Below are 19,406 nucleotides of genomic sequence, written 5' to 3'. Positions count from 1 at the left end.
TATAAGGTGTAGAGCACTGAAATGTGGTTTTAAAAGAGGATTCATCAACAAAAGAATCCCCCTTTAACTGACGCATCACTGAGAAGACAGAGGAAAACCCAACCCTTCTAAATCTGTTGGGAGGTGGATTGGAGGGCAGCACAGGAGAAGCCTACCCCTGTGTGCAATGCAGACCCACTTGGCAGCAGGCTGTGGGTGGGAAGATGTAGGTTTATGGATGTGCCAGGAGAGAGGAGTGGGAGCAGATCATCCTATTCTTTCTTCAATGGGAGGGAATATTTATTGCCCCGGAACAGCTTCTAGGAGGCAGCTGTGTGTAGCCCTCAGTTAACTTTGGGAAAAGAATTCCTCTCCCATTTTAACTCCAGCATCTGCCCAATGTGTACCCAGGCTATTCAGCCTGGCTGCCTAGCTCTGGGTTTTCTGCATAGTGCCTCATCTGTATATTTACTGAGAAAAATCATCAGCTTCCCCTTTCATAGGCTGATCCATGACGTGCCTGTCACTTCCTCGACCCACAAGATGCTGTAACTCCATCCTGCTGCCTAGATAAGCAAATTCCACTGTGCTGCATTTGCGGACGTGCAGCAGAGTTAAACAATTTAAAGAGAACTGTGCCCCATTTGCTTTTCTTGGAAGCAGGGTATTAGACTAGGTTAGGGGTCAGCAACCTTTGGGAAGTGGTGTGCCAAGTCTTCATTAATTTAAGGTTTTGCGTGCCAGTAAAAGGTTTTGCGTGCCAGACCGGCAGCATGGGCAGCAGACGGAACCCCAGACCGGCAGCGGGCTGAGCGGCTCATCCTGCTGTTGGTCTGGGGTTCTGTAATCCAGGCCGGCAGTGGGCTGAAGGGGCTAAAAATCACCAAAAATCAGCCCGCGTGCTGCAGGTTGACGACCCCTGGACTAGGTGATGCCAAATGAAAAAAAGCAAACGTGGTCATGTTCTTGCAGTTGTTAGTTTAATTTGTTCTCAAACAGTTCAACTGCCCCCTGACAATGTGTGTTTGTTTATTTCAAGACAGACATGTCCAGTTCATCTGCATCTCTCCCATGGTAGGAAATCACAATATGAAGTGACTGTAGTGTCAGCTTTCCTGAGTAAGAAAATACTGTGACATGCTTATAAACCAAAATTTGTACTAGACACCAGCCCAGTCCTTGATGGGCTAAAGCAGTAGCTTGATCAAGTTCGCAGTAGGTCGTGAGGGTCCCTATAGAGGACCGTAAGCGGACATCCAGAAGCTTCACTGTAAGAAACAGTGCTGCGGATGGGAGGTACCAGAGGGTTTTGAGCAGCACATGACAAATGGAAAGAAAGAACAATTGCATTGTTAGCACTGGTGCGGCTACATCATGTGTGCGAGCCTGATGGTGGCTGAAGTTGCCTCAGGTGAAATCAAAGGCATTACTATGGTGTGAAAGTGGGGTAAGGCAGGGGTTTTTCATAGATTCATAGACTCTAGGACTGGAAGGGACCTTGAGAGGTCATCGAGTCCAGTCCCCTGCCCTCATGGCAGGACCAAATACTGTCTAGACCATCCCTGATAGACATTTATCTAACCTACTCTTAAATATCTCCAGAGATGGAGATTCCACAACCTCCCTAGGCAGTTTATTCCAATGTTTAACCTGACAGGAACTTTTTCCTAATGTCCAACCTAAACCTCCCTTGCTGCAGTTTAAGCCCATTGCTTCTTGTTCTATCCTTAGAGGCTAAGATGAACAAGTTTTCTCCCACTTCCTTATGACATCCTTTTAGATACCTGAAAACTGCTATCATGTCCCCTCTCAGGCTTTTCTTTTCCAAATTAAACAAACCCAATTCTTTCAGCCTTCCTTCATAGGTCATATTCTCTAGACCTTTAATCATTCTTGTTGCTCTTCTATGGACCCTCTCCAATTTCTCCACATCTTTCTTGAAATGCGGTGCCCAGAAGTGGACACAATACTCCAGCTGAGGCCTAACCAGCGCAGAGTAGAGCGGAAGAATGACTTCTCATGTCTTGCTCACAACACACCTGTTCATGCATCCCAGAATCACGTTTGCTTTTTTTTTGCAACAGCATCACACTGTTGACTCATATTTAGCTTGTGGTCCACTATAACCCCTAGATCCCTTTCTGCCATACTCCTTCTTAGACAGTCTCTTCCCATTCTGTATGTGTTAAACTGATTGTTCCTTCCTAAATGCAAAGTGCTCCACTTGTCTTTATTAAACTTCATCCTGTTTACCTCAGACCATTTCTCCAATTTGTCCAGATCATTTTGAATTTTGACCCTATCCTCCAAAGCAGTTGCAATCCCTCCAAGTTTGGTATGATCTGCAAACTTAATAAGCGTACTTTCTATGCCAGTATCTAAGTCGTTGATGAAGATATTGAACAGAGACGGTCCCAAAGCAGACCCCTGCGGAACCCCACTCATTGTACCTTTCCAGCAGGATTGGGAACCATTAATAAGAACTCTCTGAGTACGGTTATCTAGCCAGTTATGCACCCACCTTAGTAGCCCCATCTAAGTTGTATTTGCCTAGTTTATCGATAAGAATATCATGCAAGACTGTATCAAATGCCTTACTAAAGTCTAGGTATACCACATCCACTGCTTCTCCCTTATCCACAAGCTCGTTATCCTATCAAAGAAAGCTATCAGATTAGTTTGATATGATTTATTCTTTACAAATCCATGCTGGCTATCCCCTATCACCTTACCACCTTCCAAGTGTTTACAGATGATTTCCTTAATTACTTGCTCCATTATCTTCCCTGGTGAACCGGCCCTCATATACTGAAACTCACAATGAACTCAAGAGGTATTTCACTGATTCCTGGCCAAAGGCTCTTCTGTTCCACCCTCAGCTGAAGCTTAAGGGGGTTATGCTGGTGTAACTGAGAGGAGGCTTTGGCCCTCAGAATTTACCACTGAGGGCACAGGCCTGAAAGCCTTGCCGCAGGCATAGCACCCGCTGCTGGGAGCAGTTCCAGTCACATGAATGGGACTTCTCCTGGCAGAATTAGCTTTGTGTCTGATAGCCAGTGTTTGCAGGATCTGCACCCCAGGCCATTGCTTCCATTCCTAGAATGGCCAGTTGGCTTCCTTTGCTGACGCAGTTATGTGCCTTGTCTACTGGGAGTGTGCAAGGAGCACCGGTTCTATGGTTAGGGGTCCTGGCTGGGTAAAATAAGATGTATGGATCCCCACTCTAATCTACTGTGTATAGCAGAGGCAGTGCTAGCCCCTCCCGCTCCCAACACATAATAGCAAGTCAATAGGGGGGCCTCCTTGAACTGCTTGGGGCCCTAAGCAATTGCTTAGACTGCTTAAGCCTGGCACTAGCTCTGGTGTCTTGCTATCCTCCACCTCTGTGTTTCCTATCATGCCTTTGGGTTGGGTGTGGGATTCCTGAGTGCATAGGCCATACAGTGGGTGCCCTTACAAATAAGTGTCATTTTTTCCTTAGCTCAATAGATAAGGGATTTGCAGTAGTCCCTATGCTTCCTAATACTTCCTATAGGGAATACAGTGAAACTGGTACTGAGCAACCACACAAAGGACTAAAAACAAATGGTCTCTTCAGCTAGGTGGTCTTTTAATACAAGTGACTGAGAATTTATCTCAGAGAGAAGGGGAATCCCATCAAAGGTTAAATTTGATGCTAAAAATGCTTATAAAACACTTAAATCCTTTTTTGTATACAAACACTTACTGAAGACAGGTTTTCAGTATGTCAAAGTCACTTGCATCTGAAACAATGGCTTCTCTGCCAGTCAGGTGTAGGTGACACTGAAATATTTAAACTGTTGTCTGATACATCAGTCTAATACCTTAAAACAATACACAGAATTCTCCAGACTCTGTTTCGCTGCCATGAGCTGCAGTGGTGGATCTGGGCAGAGAGCCCGTTTCAATGAAAGATTCAAAGAGTGATCGGGCATTCTATGGATAACAGGAATACCCAGAGTTATAACAGTTAATGCTAACAACAGCTTGCAGAAGGGATAGGAACCTTCATGCTTCAGGGTTTAGCCAATCTTCAACTGTTGGAGACCAGGATAAAACTAAACGCATGGGGCAGATTATGCCACGTGTGCAGGGTTCTTACACTTTCCCCAAAACAGCTGGTGCTGGCCAGAATACCGGACTGTATGGACACGGGTCTGATCCAATCTGATCCTATGCTCCAGCTCTCTGAGTCTTGACCGCTTGGCAATGATGGAATTAGAGTAGCAGGTGGTCTGCTCTAACTTCTGCCCTGGAGTAGGGAAACTCGACTCCACCATGCCCGCCCATCCCTGTCATGCCCCCTCCTTCCTTAGTTATCTAAGGTTACTGGTATATTTTGAGGACAATGACCATGGTAGGGGGCATACAGACTTTATTTTAATTGCTTCGTATTTGTTATCTATTGCCCTCAAACTTAGCAATGGACAAACCTCATCAGGTCAATGGTTCTCTTTGGATGAGCTTCTAACAGTTGGACTGTGAACAGTTTTCTAGTGAAATTTTGTTTTTTTTTCCCCAGCTGCATCTGAGTTTGAACCCCTAAAAGGGTTGGGTCCAGGGTGGACTTGGGTTCAAAGTTTGCATCAGTTCTTTTGATACAAAGTAGTTTTCCCATACCCTATCAGACACAATAACGTTCTCTCAGGGCATTGTCTAACTCTGTTATTTTTTGACAGGCTTCTGGGACTCTTCTTTAAACCACAGAAGAACAGGAGGGGGGATTTCCCAGCCTGTGAAAGACTCTGCCCTCAGAACTGTCCAGACGAATAATCTAAGGTCTAGCCAGCAGTTTGCAAGTAGCACAAACCACTGTTCATGTGAAATTGAGCTGTCAATAGGAAATGACAAGCTGTGGTTTGTGAATCCTATTTTTATAGAGGAGTGCAGCAATCCTCTTCCTCCGGATGTACCTCCTTACAAGAGCTCCAGTGCAAGGGCTGATCACTGTAGTGCAATCACACCAAATCCTAAGAGGTCTCCTCACCGTCCTCCTCCACCTCCTCCTCTTCCTCACAGTCAAGATCTGAAGCCACCTGAAAAGCTATCTAAGGATTCCATGACTGCCTGTGAAGAGGACCAGCTGCTTCTTCAGCAACTGAGGAAGAGCACTAAGGAAATGAAAATTGAGGGCAGTAAAGGTAAGGAAGAAAAGGGAAAAGAACCCTACTCATCCAGTGACCCATCATCAGCCGCCCTTCCGAAATGTGCTCGTCCCTCCATACCTCCGAGGAGGCGGCCATCTGAAAGAGCTTCAGAAGAGAGCTGCGTTGGTAAGTCTGGAAAATGTGAAATGCTGAAAGAGGAACAGACACAAGAAGAATGGGATGTTCATACAGAGAGCAATGATTCTCAGTGCACAAAGACAGTAAAAATGCTTGCTGCCATTACTGAGAGAGCCACATCAGAGTGCCAGGAAGGAAATCCCAAAGCTGCAGAAAAAGAGAACTTGACTGAGCTACAAAGGAAGCCCAAGGTAATAGTAAAGGCGCCCCCTGTCCCACCACCAAGAAAGAAGAGGCTATCTCGGCTGCCGACTGCTTCCAGCTCCTGCGACTCGAAACAAATAAACATTGCAGAGCCAGACACACACAATGTGCAGTCTTCATCCATGGATAGCCCACAGCCAGAAGGTGATGCCACCTGCCAACACACTCAGGATGAATCAGATGCTAGCTGTAAATCTGTTAGCTCATCTGAACTTCAAGGTTCTCATACCTCCCTGGACTGTCCAGGAAGCAATGCATTGGCTCAGACCTCTGCTTCTGAGCCTGATTCTTACTCCACAAGCAGCACGGAGGATGACCTAGAGCAACTGAGCACCCCTGCCATTAAAAAGACAAGTTCTGTAATCTTGGGCAAGGCCAAGCAGAGGCTCTCCTTTGTAAGCCTAACCAACGTCTTCACAGTCTTCTTATCTGCTGACAGAAAGCTGCAGAAGAAGATTGTAGAGCTGTCACAGGACAAGGATTCTTACTTTGGCAATTTGGTGCAGGACTATAAAGTGTACAGTTTAGAGATGATGGCGAAACAGAGTTCCAGCACAGAGATGCTACAAGAAATTCGAATGATGATGACTCAGCTGAAGAGTTATTTAATACAAAGTACAGAGCTGAAATCTCTCATAGATCCATCAGTTTATAAAGAAGAAGAAGTAGGTAATGCTCACATTTTACTCTTTTCATGGGGTGGATTTTTAGAGGTTTGGGGGTAATGGTGACACAGAGAAAAGTTTTTCCTTATAAAATTGTTAGATGCCTGATGAAATGTAAATACCATGGGCTAAAGCTGCTCTCGGATTGGCTGCATTCAGGGTAGCAGTATTAAACCTCCGGAGACCAAATAAAAAACCCCCAAACAAAATTGCTTTAAGATAGAGATTCAACTGAACAAGCATAATCTTTCCTAAGCTCCACAAAAAGCTCTGTCTGCAGCCACTAGGTCCACGAAGCAGATCCCTGCTACAAAGTTCTGCTCTTTGTGGACCTCCATGTCTTGAGACGGTCCAGTCAAAGTAAAACATTAGAGTGGAGCTATGGAAGCAGAATTTTGTCCCACCTCTGACATCCATTTCAGGTATTAGCAGTTGAACATTCGCTGGGAAAGGCAAGGTTATGGTTTGTTTCCAAAGGCAGAAGCCATGAATTCTTGCCCCATGCACCACAACTAGTAAGAACACTGGAGCTGCACTGGCAGCCCTAACCCCAAATACAGCACTCTCCTCATTTTTACCTCAATCACAACTTCTGTTCAAGGGGAATAACTGTTAACAATATAGTTTTTAATTTAAAATTCCCTGGAGAATATTGTGCCAGTGGCCTTTGTACAAAGATGTGCAGTAGTTTAGAGTTTGTGGGAACAGTACAAAGAGCTGTAAAATCCTTATCTCATGCAAATATGTGCAGATGCAAAATCACACACCCTATTTCTGTGCTGTGGCAGTTAGTGGAAGGCCTGCTGGCCACCCTGAGAACTTGAGCATTGCTTTAAGAAGCACCTATGTTGTAATGTTATCTTGATTTTTAATCACTCCTTATCTGCATATCTGGACAGGTCATGAACCTCTTTATTCAGTACCCCCAGGCATAGGAATTCACCTATATGAAGGAAAATGGAAACACCCATCCCTCCTTGCATAAGGCATTTGACCTGATACCATTAATGGTGACTGACATGTCCTGCAGTCCTGTCTTCTCTCTCTCTCTCTCTGGACATCTAGCCTATATTTCCCCAAACGTCAAGGCATTGATGCTGCAAAAGATAAAATCCAGGGTTGCAGGCAGACCAGTGAACATCAGCGAATTATATGCATTAAGACAGACCTTGAAGTGAATAAACAGACCAAAACCCAACCGTAAAGTAGAAGGTGACTGAGGACTTGTCTTCACTGCTAAAAAAGATGTAGGTTTCCCCCCCCCTTTTTTTTTTTACCTCAGAGTAATTAACACATGTGAGCTATCTCAAAAACACACTAAAGACAAGGCACGTTAGTTTTACCATGAGATAAATTTTGTGAGGTCAACCCCAGGCAAGGACATAGGTTGAACTCAGCAAGAATACCTTGTGGTAAAACTAAAGTGCCTGGTTTTCACTGTGTTTTTTACATCAGGATAGCTTGCACGCATTAGTTACCCTGCAGTAAAAGCCGCAGCTTTTTTAGAAGTGAAGACAAACCCTGAACTCCATGAGTTCTGGTGTATGGCTATAGTTCCCATTCTCCAAATGCTGGCTTCACTGTGGGTTATTCCTGTAGAGGAAGCTGAAAACGGTGCAAGTTTTCACTGCCTGAGTTTTCTTCTTTCCACTGTGAGTGGGGTGTACATGTAGCACCATCACCTTCAGAACAGTCAGAGGCTTCATCTTAAATAACCCACACATCGGCTGAGTTCCATCAGAGTCTAGGACCATCCAGTGGAGGTTCTGGGTCTCTATCCTGCCTCAGAGCTCCACCTGAACTCCTCTGTTCCTTTGTCTGCAGGGTCCCCACTGGTCACTGTCCTGGAATCCCTATCCTTCGAGATGGGGAGAGGTTCAGAGCATGGAGAGTTATCTGCCTAAGTTAATGCTCACTTAGAGGAGGAATCTGTTTGTTATGGCTGGAAATGCAATGCTGCAGAAATAAAACTCCCTTCTTCCATGCCTCCCCCAACTCGTGGTTGGATGATGGGCTCTATTCCTTCAGACCAGCGAGAGGAGGATTTGGCCCAAAGTCAGCAGACTCCTCACAGGTTAAACTTGGCCAGGGATAGCTCTATTGAGGACAGTGGGGATTTCCATGGGAAAAATTTTCAGACTCCGATTCTTCTCCAGACTAGCCACTCATGCACACAGATTAATTGTCTCCCTTGTAACCTGTAGTAGATTCTTTAAAAGAGCTGCACGTCATGTCCATAAACATAACTGCCACGTTTTCATTGCTCCCTGTCTGAGCGGCTGCACTGTTCTGCAGTGCCATTGAACCATATTATTGTAGTAGGCAACCGGTGTAATGCAATTTCCCGTCGTTTCTCAAGCTTGCTGTTGTCTGGGTGGGGTTTTTTTTTCCTGTTGAATGTTAAGCAAGTGTTAGGAAATAGGCTTCATGGGCCATATTCACAGATGATGTAAAATGTGATGTAAATTACTACATATCGGTAAGCTAGTGTAACCTACATAAGGGTCTGGAAAAACAGAGTTGTTAAAGGAAAAGCAACCAAGAGCAGTGTGGGAAAGTGGGGTTCTGCTTTACTTTACACTTCCCCTTAGTTGGCTGTCCTGTTACAGGATAGTAATGCACTTGTAAAATGTGTGTCACACTACTGCTTCTGGTTAATGGAGTTACTCCTTTAGTTCAACTGGTAGAAGTGTATGTTTTGATATTGTGCTCTGGTTCAAACCTGCCCATGGCTTATGGTGCGTATAGTTACACGTCCCCCACCACCGTCTGCCCCTTTGGTGTGTAAATTACCCGTGGCACACCTACTGAATGCCAACCTTATGCAAATGACACTACTTTACCAACTGCATTTGAATGCACCCCACTTGTAACTGACACTGCCCATTAAATTTGCTGATGACATGGCCCAGGTTCTTGCATGGGAGCTGCACTAGGTTGGTCTAGGGATGCGTCTGTGCTACTAAGTTAATTTTTTTTCATGGATCCCATGTTCTCTTATTCCCATCTCCCCCTTCCTATGCAGAAGTGATTGTTGAGTCAGCGTTGTACAAATGTGTCCTGAAACCTTTAAAAGATGCCATCGATTCCTACTTACGGGAAATCCACAACAAAGATGGATCCTTACAGCTGCTGAAAGAGAACCAGTTGGTCATACAGAACACAACCACCACTGACCTGGGTGTCACCACCAGCGTGCCCGAAACTGTTGTGCTGGAAAAAATCCTTCACAAGTTTACAACCATGCACAAGTTCTACTCCCCAGAGAAGAAGATTGGCACACTGCTGAAATCCTGCAAACTCATCTATGACTCCATGGCTCAGGGAAACCCAGGTACAATAGAGATCTATTAAAACATTTGCTCTCCCTGTCCACTCCATCTCTGCTTTGCTTTTTTCATGGCTATGGTACCCAAGGAAAAAGGCTTTTGTTGCAGTTACATGGAAAGATTTTGGTTTGATAGTGAACTTGGTGGCTAGTATGTTTACTATAACTCCTTCATGGAGGTATGCTTAGACTTAATCAGTTAATGTTTGCAAAGTACTCTGAGATGCTCAAATAGAAGGTGTTATAAGATATACCCCAAGTGAGTCAATGTTCTTTGAATCAAAGCACTGATAACAAGGTCCATGACTATAAGCTTCATTGATCATCATGTCTGTCCTGCACAAGTGTCTCGGGTCCATTCAAGTGCCTCCTCTTGGCCTTCAGGAGTCTGCTGTAAGGGGATCCAGCTTTTGGATTCCATGTATTTTAAGCCTCTGGAATCTGGATGGAGCTTGGGCACTGGCACTGTCTTAGGGCTTCTTGGTGCACTCTTGGAGTACAGATCTTCTATGTGGTGCAATGTCCAGTCCCTGGAAGCAGTGCTGACCCCTCAGACTTCCCCCATAAAAAGAGATCTGTACAAAAATAATAAACCCTGCATGCATTTCCCTGCCTCAGTTTCCTCATAATTCCAGACCATTCCTTGGGCTGGGGTCAGGGTCTTCTAGTGCCTGATCTTGGGTTCTGAAACATGGTACCTTCTCCCCCAGTTTGCCTACTCTGACCTTGGTTGATTCCTCTCTCCTTTCCAAACTTCCTGTGTGGTTTCCTGTGAGACTTCCCGTCCGTGAGTCTTTTTATAACCTCCTGTTTGGTCACCTCTGTCTCTTTGTCCTGCGTGGGAAAGTTACACTCTTTCCACTTCCCCACACCTTTCAGACAAGAGGAGGAAGTATTTTCTCCCAGCAAAAGCAAACCCATTGTCCCAAAGAGCTAGTTGTTGCATAATAGCAGCCCACCATTGTCCCTCGTTTGGGAGGTACATGTTGAAAGGTTTGTCAGCAATGGTGGATACACAGAGACAGAGAGACATTCATGATGCATCACTTTTCATAGTAACAACTGCATAATAATTTCATAACAACAACCAGCATTTTTAAGTTGTCCAGACAGATTTCCTAAATTGTCACAAGTATTCACATAGCTCTCCCTAAACTCCCAAAGTCCTGTCCCACAGTGCACTGGACTAAGTGTGAAACCTGAGAAGGGTTCCTTGGGGAAAGTCTCTTGGGTTTTGTCTTTCCAAAACCTTGGCTGAAATGTGCAGGGGGTGTCCCCAGGACATTGTGTAGATGCAAAGTATTAATATTGTTTGTTACTATTTCATGATTGCTTCAGTAGGCTTAGAAAGCCATTATTGCACTTCTCTAGTGTATCTGTCCTATCAAGATAGGCTTTAAATGTAATAAAATATGTTTGGACACACTGTGGTGGTGTACACAGCACTGTACATTTAAGACAATTCATCATCATTTTAGTCTTAAAAACACATTTTGAAATGACTGGCCAAAGTGTTAACCCTAAGTGCCACATATCTGGTATAATCTCCATGCGATTCTTGTGCATTGCTTCTCAGATATAACTAGAGCTATGCGAAATTCAGAATTTCTGTCCCACAGGCCATTCTGATATTTCAACATTTGTTTTTGCCTCAAAGGTTAAAAATTCAAAATTTGTCGTAGAATGGAAATTTTGAAAATATTTGATTTGAAAATGTTGAAACGTTTTGTTTTAAGATTTTTTTAATCAAAACAAAACACAACATTTTGACATTCCTGAAATTTCAGTGTTTCATTTTGGTTTGTTGAACTGGAATTTCAAATCAGTTCTACAAAACATTTACACTATATTTCCCAGTTCAGCTCATTGCCTCCTGGGAGCTGTAGTTTCAAAGACTGATGGCCCCATTCTCCTCAGGGGCTAGGTCCCTGGCTGGAATATATTTCCCATGATGCACCCAGATTCATGTAGCTCCCATAATGTGCCATACAATAGGTCAGAGGGAAATCCACATTGCATTATAACAGATATAATCCTCCAGGGAGTCTAGTCCATAGAAGAGAGTTGGGGTCTAAACTACAACTTCCATAAGGCAATGAGCTGATTGGGAAAGGAAGTTTAATGTTTGGACTGGTTCTAATCTAAGCATTTTGGAGTTAGCTCAACAAAACAAAGTATTCCAATTCAGGTGAAACCAACCTGACACAAAATATTTCGTTCTGATTTTCCTAACAGCAATTCAACATTTTTTGGCAAAAAATTTGCAGAAACTGCATTTTCTGTCAAAAAAGCATTCCAGTGGAAAATTCCCAAACAGCTCTAGTCATAAATTTAAGTAAGTGCGTTAGGCTGTTCAGAACCAGATTTCACTGCGCTGGGAATTCTCTTTATCCCTCCTCGTCACCCAGAGAATAGGAACCCAATCCCTCTCATTCTTTGGGCCAGCTTCAAGGCCAGGCAGTATTCTTGACATAGGAAGAGTACACTCTGTGCTCAGCTTCCTGTATAATTATCTGTACTTCATTAAGCTCCTTTTGCTCATCACTGAATCAGTAAGTTCCCATCTCTTCCAATTGCAGAGCAGATGGAGTCCGAATCCAACCTTTCCCTGTGCCAAAAAGACAGAAGTCTAGCTGTGACAAGAATGGTAACTGTAGAATAATAGTAACTAATTACACTATCTGGTGTGACTTCCCCAGCTGGCTGTGTTTCCTTTGTGCTAATTCAGGGACAAGTCAGGTCTGAGAATCTACCTAATATTTCAAGATAAAACACAATTGTACCAATGTCCACCTGATTTTGTGTCATAACCCTGCAAAACTGCCAATTTCTTAAGATTTTGATCCACACACATACATTAGCCCAAGTTCATTAAGAGGGTTTTGATGGGTTTCAAGTTTGCGTTAAAACTAGAGATGAGCCCAGAGAGGAACACATTTTATCTCTCCAGACTTTACAGTGGGGAATTCAAACCAGAACTCTGAATCTTCACACCTGTGAAATCTGGGAAAGTTCGGAACCAAATCCAATAGCTGAGGTTCACCTCTATCAAAACCCCAGGCCAGGGCACTTTTGTGTGTGTTTTTTTTTTTCAGCTGGATTGTGATAATTTCACAGAGCTGTAATCAAAACCAGGATAGAACCCCTATGTGCATGGTAAGAGAGGAATGTGTAAGCCCAAGGTGGGAGGCACAGTTTTAACCATGCTGAATTCACAGTTTCTTAAGATGAGATTTCAGTGTATACGTCGGTCAGCCCAGGCTGACTTAGAAGTTTCATGACCCTTTCAACATTCACGGCAGTAATTCTAAAAACTGTGAATCCCCATTCCTTATTTGTTCATAAAAATCAACAGAAAATCAGAGCAGAAAGGTAGAGTCTCCAGCTTTCTCACTGCTGAAGCAAGGAAGACAAATGTGTGAGTGGAAGTAGGGGGATGTGTCCTGGCAGAAAATGTTGCTCAGCCCACATATATGCAGACTTGTTAGAGAGCTTTAACCTGATGTCAAAAGTTTAACTTGAAGATACACAATAAAAATGCACAGTAAGTTTGCTGCAGTTAAATTCCCCAAAGCCCTACTTGCTATGTTTAGAATTTAAACACAATGGGATAGATCCTCATCTGGTGAAAACTGGAATAGCTCCCTTGACTTGAAGTCAAGGGAGCTATGGCTCTGATCCACTATTTTCAGACCAGTACAAGGAATAGCTAAGACAAGATCCATCTTCCTTGCCCATTCCTTTCACCATACCACCCTGTGAAGAGACAGGACTCACCACTGACGCAACTTCTTGTGGCCTGGCATGGTGTACTGGTTCTCTCCCCTCCGGTGCCTCTTGCCAATGGCCGCACTGGTCCTCTGGTGGTCTGCCCCTTCTTATGCCTCGGCTCACCAGCCAGGTCATGATTTAAGTCCATCCCTTCTGGGGTAATAAAAAGTCCAACAAATCAGTGACCAAGACCTTGTATCATGTCTTCAGCCCCAATTCTGGGCCTGTGGTCTTCACTCCCTTTTCCCAGGGCTCTCTGTCATCTTTGTCCCCTCCTCCAGCCTCATGCCACCATACCAGTAGGGGAACCCAGTTCTGCCCACGACGCCACGATCCAGCCGTGACAACTCCTTGCTGCTGCCTTCCTTTGGTTCTTCCTACCCAGCCTTTCTGAGGCCTTCTCCCCTGCTGCAACCTCTGTAGGGTCACCCTTCTGTCATGGCTGGTGCACTCCAGGCCCTTCCCTGGAATCCCTCAACAAAATCCCAAACTAAAAAGCACAGGCTTAAAACCCCTTCTGCCCTTTTTGGCTTGACCTTTCATGCCTCCACTGGATGCCTTCCAGGGCTCTCTACTTGTAAATTCAGTTCTTGCTGTTTTGTCAGGCCTTCCCACCAGAGCCTGCTCCCCTCTGCTGTCTCCCACCTAGCCTCCTGCCACACTTTTCTATTCAGGAGAGGATCCCAGGACCAACTGTTCCCTTTGGCTTCTTCCATGATCCTCCCAGTCTCTTCCCTCTCCAGTATTTCAAAAATACTCTTGATTTTTATCTATCCTGCCATGTTCTAGTCCCAGAGAGTAACTGCAGAGCTCCTTGCACACTATCTGCAGCTTCCTTTTGCTCTCAACTTCTTCTGTTTATAGTCCTCTCCCAGCACCTCCTCAGCTGGGCCTCATCCTCCGTTAAGCCTGTCCCACTCTCCAGGCACAGCTCTGTATGTCAATTGGCCTCTTAGGCCCATTCCAAACCTATGTGGGGTACACACACCCCGTCACACACCCTCTTTCTTGAATCTCTCCATTGGCTCTCTCTCCATCAAGGTCAAGCTTCTTGTTCTGATTTCCCAGGCCCTCCACAATTCTGTCCCTCCTTACTTGTCTGCTCTTGTGTTTCATCATGTCCTCCCCACCTCCTCCACTCCATTCACATGCCTTCTCTGCCCATTTGTCAGCTTCCTGAACAAGCATCTCTGCACCTTTTACTCTGACCTTCATGCACAGAACTGATCCATCAGGCCACTACCCTCTCCTCCTCCAAATTCCTACTCAAGATGCACCTCTGCTACCATGCTGGTGAAAAATCAGCCAATTATGGATAGGTCTAGTTATATCAATTTTTTTACAAATTGCACATCTATATATGTGTGTATATCACTATATTCCTCTGCCTCCCCCCGCCTTCACATCTCACTGGTCAGATTAGACTGCAAGCTTTACAGGGTAGGAACCATGGGTAGTCCCATGTCTTCATATATGTTTATACAGTGCCCAGTGCAGCAGGGTGGCAGTCCTGATTGAGGCCTCTGGGTTTTACTGCAATATAAATATTACATTTCAATGTGGCAGCACCTGGGCATCTCAACCAGCCGTACAAACATTTAGTAGGTGATGGACCTTGCCTCGGAGAGCTTACAATCAAAAATAACAATCGTGTAAGTAACAATAATGTGCAGGAAAAGGCTCAGAAAAGCAGATTTTGGCCTCTATTGCAATCCTGCTCTTCTTGCTATGCTGAGGCTGTGTATCAGGCACATACTTCGCATGGTTATACTTTAAAAATAGCAAATCAAACAGTGCCACAGTCTAATGGATAATGTAAAATATGACTCTCACTGGGTGAGTCCATGGTGGCTTGGAAGAGTGTCCTTCATGTTAACTGCAGCACCAGCTCTCACAGTGTAAGGAATTGAGGCAGGATGGGGAAGTCAGCTTCATCCCAGAAGGCACAACAAGCTGTAAGAGTTGCAAAGAGTAGCCTGGAGCTCAGATCTCCTTAGCAGAGCTGCTGTCAGTGCACCACGTGGATACCTGTTCTAATTGTGGCTGTAGTTGGATGTAGGATGTAAACAGCAATTCCAGCCCCCGATGAGGGACTCTACAAATTGGTTAAGTCTGCTCTAGCATTTGCAGACACACCACCGGCTGCCTCCTTCAAGGCACATAATGGGCACATAATGAGAGCAGGATAACACTCATATCACATGTGCCCTGTGTTCTTGGAAGAAGCTTGCAACTTCCCCATTCTGTTTTACCCTGTGTCATTCTTCTAGCAAAGATCCTTTCCCCTAACAAAACATGAAGGGCCTGATTTGCTGTAAGATCAAAATCAGGCCTTCAGTGCTTCAAACTCTTTTCATAAGGACTATGAAATGCAATACAGATCTGGGGTGATAGTGAGACAGAAACATGCGATGTGCTATGGAGCAAAGAGATGACAGTCCTTCACCATAAGGAACTGATAAGACCACAACTAGAGCACTGTGATCAGTTCTAGGCACTTTGGTGCCTGAAAGTTGTTGGTACGTAGGAGGGAAATGAAGGAAGAACAACGATTAAGGAGCTATCAATTAGGGATTGGTATAAAGAGAAATATTGAAAGAACTAAAGTGGTATAGATTAATCAGATGATGACTACTAAGTCTGCAAGTATATGAAAGCTGGAAATGCCAAAGCTGGGGAGAGCAATCATTTAGGGTGGTCCAAGGAATAAAGGAACAATTTTCTAACAGTTAGGTCTATTCACATCTGGAATAATCTCCGAGGGAAGTGGTAGACACTTCCTCATTTGAGTCACCTAAAATTGGACTGAACAAGCACTGGATCATATACTTCAAGGAACAAGTCTGCACTGGCTTGGGGGATGGACTAGGTGAACTTAATAGTCCTTATTTGTAGGATTCTGTGCTTAGTATGACTCACACATACTGCACTTTTAGCTTGAACAGAACAAGAGTGTAGTAAGGTCATATTGTATTAGAAACCTTTCCTCTCCCTGTTTTTGTCCCCTGTAAAACCAATCAACCCGATGAACATTAATTGCACCCTGTCCATTCACTTTTTACGTAGGGTTCTGCAGTTGATAATGGCAGGTACCACTGAGCAAGGCATAAACGTGAGTAGCATAGCTGAGCTACTGTTTGTGTATTTGAAGGAGGATTTAAGCACTTGAGGCATGAGCATAAACAGTTTATGCTGAAGCGATTCTAGAATCTATTTACAGTGAATCCAAGATGCTCCTGTACGTTGCTCACTATCACATGTTGCTTACCAGGGAGAGAATAATGCCATGTATAAGTTTTGCCTTGTAGCAAACAGAGGCCTGGCAGAAGATGTTGTATGAGGGCTACTGTTAATGAGAGCTGGTGGATTGGAGAGTATCCTTTATCTCATATGGTACAATTGCTGCTTTGGGTTAAAAGTGCCAATATGAATTGATCATAGAATCATAGAATATCAGGGTTGGAAGGTGGGTGGAGGTCATCTAGTCCAACCCCCTGCTCAAAGCAGGACCAATTCCCAACTAAATCATCCCAGCCAGGGCTTTGTCAAGCCTGACCTTAAAAAACTCTAAGGAAGGAGATTTCACCACCTCCCTAAGTAACCCATTCCAGTGACTTCTGTTAGTCTCAAAGGTGCCACAGGACCCTCTGTTGCTTTTTACAGATTCAGACTAACACGGCTACCCCTCTGATACCATTCCAGTGCTTTACCACCCTCCTAGTGAAAAAGTTTTTCCTAATATCCAACCTAAACCTCCCCCACTGCAACTTGAGACCATTACTCCTTGTGCTGTCATCTGTTACCACTGAGAACAGTCTAGATCCATTCTCTTTGGAACCCCCTTTCAGGTAGTTGAAAGCACCTATCAAATCCCCCCTTATTCTTCTCTTCTGCAGACTAAAACAACAAGGAGTGTGGTGGCACCTTAAAGACTAACAGATTTATTTGGGCATAAGTTTTCGTGAGTAAAAACCTCACTTCTTCGGATGCATCCGAAGAAGTGAGGTTTTTACTCACGAAAGCTTATGCCCAAATAAATCTGTTAGTCTTTAAGGTGCCACCACACTCCTTGTTGTTTTTGTAGATACAGACTAACACGGCTACCCCCTGATACTTGACACTCTGCAGACTAAACAATCCCAGTTCCCAATGCCTCTGACCTGTAAATTAAGGCAGTGGTCCCCAAACATTTTAGTAAGGGGACCCACCAACTGCATTGTGTCTTTTTTTGCAACCCACTCAGGGTCCACATTCATAGGGGGTGATGGCCAGTGTCCTCTTCCTCCTCCTCCTCCTTGCCCCACCCAGGGGGCATCAATCCCCCTGGCACCGCAACCCTAATCCCAGTCTGGTAGTGGGCTTGCAACACCCAGAGCAGGAAGCGGGGTCCAGCCCTGTGGGGCAGGAGCTACTGCTGCAGGGTCAGAGTGAGGTGAACTCACTCACCAACCCCTTCAGCCCAGCCTTGGGGACTCCCCCCTGCACCTCACTCCTAGGAGAATGTTGTGAGACTTCATTCGTGAGTGTTTTCAAAATGCCTTGAAAGCATTGGATGGATGGCTGATGCAATATAAATGCAAAGTATTATTACTATATTATGATTAGGCTTGGCAGAATTTGATTTTTATCTTTTTGATGGATAAAATCGATTGTATATTTTTAAGCATTTTTTAATTTTTATCTATTTAGTTTTTCAGTCGCATGAAGTTATGTGGAGGTCAAACAATAATTGTTTCTTGACAGAAGATGTTGAAATTCAAAACGTTAAAGTTTATAACCATTAAAACACAAATTGTCAACATCACATGTCAAAATATACAAAGTAAATATCCCTAAATCAAACTCTAAGAAGTTCAGAAGGAGCATTTTTCTTACTTTTACTAGCTGTAGATCACAGTTATTATTGATGGAAATATTTTTTCATCACTTTGTGTGTGTACGATGAAATTAAAGTTTACCGACATTGAATCCTTCCAAACCTACTTATGATGATTATCATCCCTACTGGACAGAAGAGCCACTGAAGAAGCATATACATGAATGTGTTAGAACAGAGCCCTAGTTTGTTTATGGAAACTCGGACAGAATTCCAATCGCATTAACCATGCATTTAATTAATACCAATTCCATTCAAGCGCTGCAGCACAGCCAGCCGCTGATATTGCAAACACTTTGCCTTGAGTGTAATAGGATGAGTTTGTGGCAGAGGAGAAGGCTTATTTTAAGCCTCTTATGAATGTTTATGAAACAAATGTTTCCTGTCATTGGAAAAAAAGCAAACAAGTCTGATTTGGAGTGGGACAATTCCACCTTGAACTCGAGACAGCAATTGGGACAGGGGGGAGGGGTGACAGCAGGATGTAATTCTGCAAGCTGTTAATGAGCTTTTCTGTGAAAGATACGAACTAAACATGGATGTTTTCAATAAGGCTGGACGAGCCAGTTACAGTAAAAAAGAACTGACCTGATCTTTTGATCTAAACCCCATCCATGTTGAGTAGAGATGGGCCTGAGCTCTGACACATCTGGATCTGTCCTCCTTCAAACGTCTCAAGGGTTGAGATCAGCCCGTTTTAGAGGGAGGGCCAAATCAGCACTGCCACAAGCTGCTGTGGCTCCATTTAAATCAGTGGAGATACACTGGGTTTCACCGGAATTGGAGTTTATCCTTTTGGTCTGTCCTGGTGCAAGAAGAGCCTGATCCTGCAAGGTGCTAAGCAATATTGACTTTGCTGGGAGATGAAGTTGCTCAGCACGTCACACGAGGTGCTGAGAAATTTCCGGATCAAGTAGTAAGTCAGTAATATGATGGGGGAAAAAAATCATGAGCCCAATTTTCAATGGCGTTTTCTTAAGTACTTATATGCCCCCTGTTACTGTACTAGTTAAGCCCCTCACAGCACCTCTGCAAGGTAGGGAAGTACTATTATCCCTAGTGGGGATACTGAGGCACAGAGAGGCTGAGTAACTTGCCCAGGATCCAACAGGAACTTTGTGCAAAACAAGGATTTGAACCCAGGTTTTCTAAGTCCAAGGCTAATGCCATAACCCCTAGAGAATGTTTCTTCACAGCACGTGCTTACAACTCCCACTGATTTCATCTGCAGTTGTGGCGGCTCAGCCATCGGGACCTGTATTCCTAGAGGTAGACTG

General features: G+C 44.2%; 1 protein-coding gene across 1 annotated transcript in view; it reads left to right on the top strand.

The window, feature by feature from the left end:
- Positions 1-19,406, top strand: part of RIN3 (Ras and Rab interactor 3) — a 107,292-nt gene that overhangs the window by 71,613 nt on the left and 16,273 nt on the right. The window contains exons 6-7 of the mRNA XM_034769578.1: positions 4,680-6,158; positions 9,180-9,488. Of these exons, the coding sequence (XP_034625469.1) occupies positions 4,680-6,158; positions 9,180-9,488 (1,788 nt within the window). The remainder of the gene's footprint in view (positions 1-4,679; positions 6,159-9,179; positions 9,489-19,406) is intronic.

Source organism: Trachemys scripta, chromosome 4, assembly GCF_013100865.1.
Source record: "Trachemys scripta elegans isolate TJP31775 chromosome 4, CAS_Tse_1.0, whole genome shotgun sequence".
In the NCBI taxonomy this organism is placed as follows: domain Eukaryota; kingdom Metazoa; phylum Chordata; order Testudines; family Emydidae; genus Trachemys; species Trachemys scripta.
Note: the sequence above shows the minus strand (reverse complement) of the source record. Positions and strands in the feature narration are given on the sequence as shown.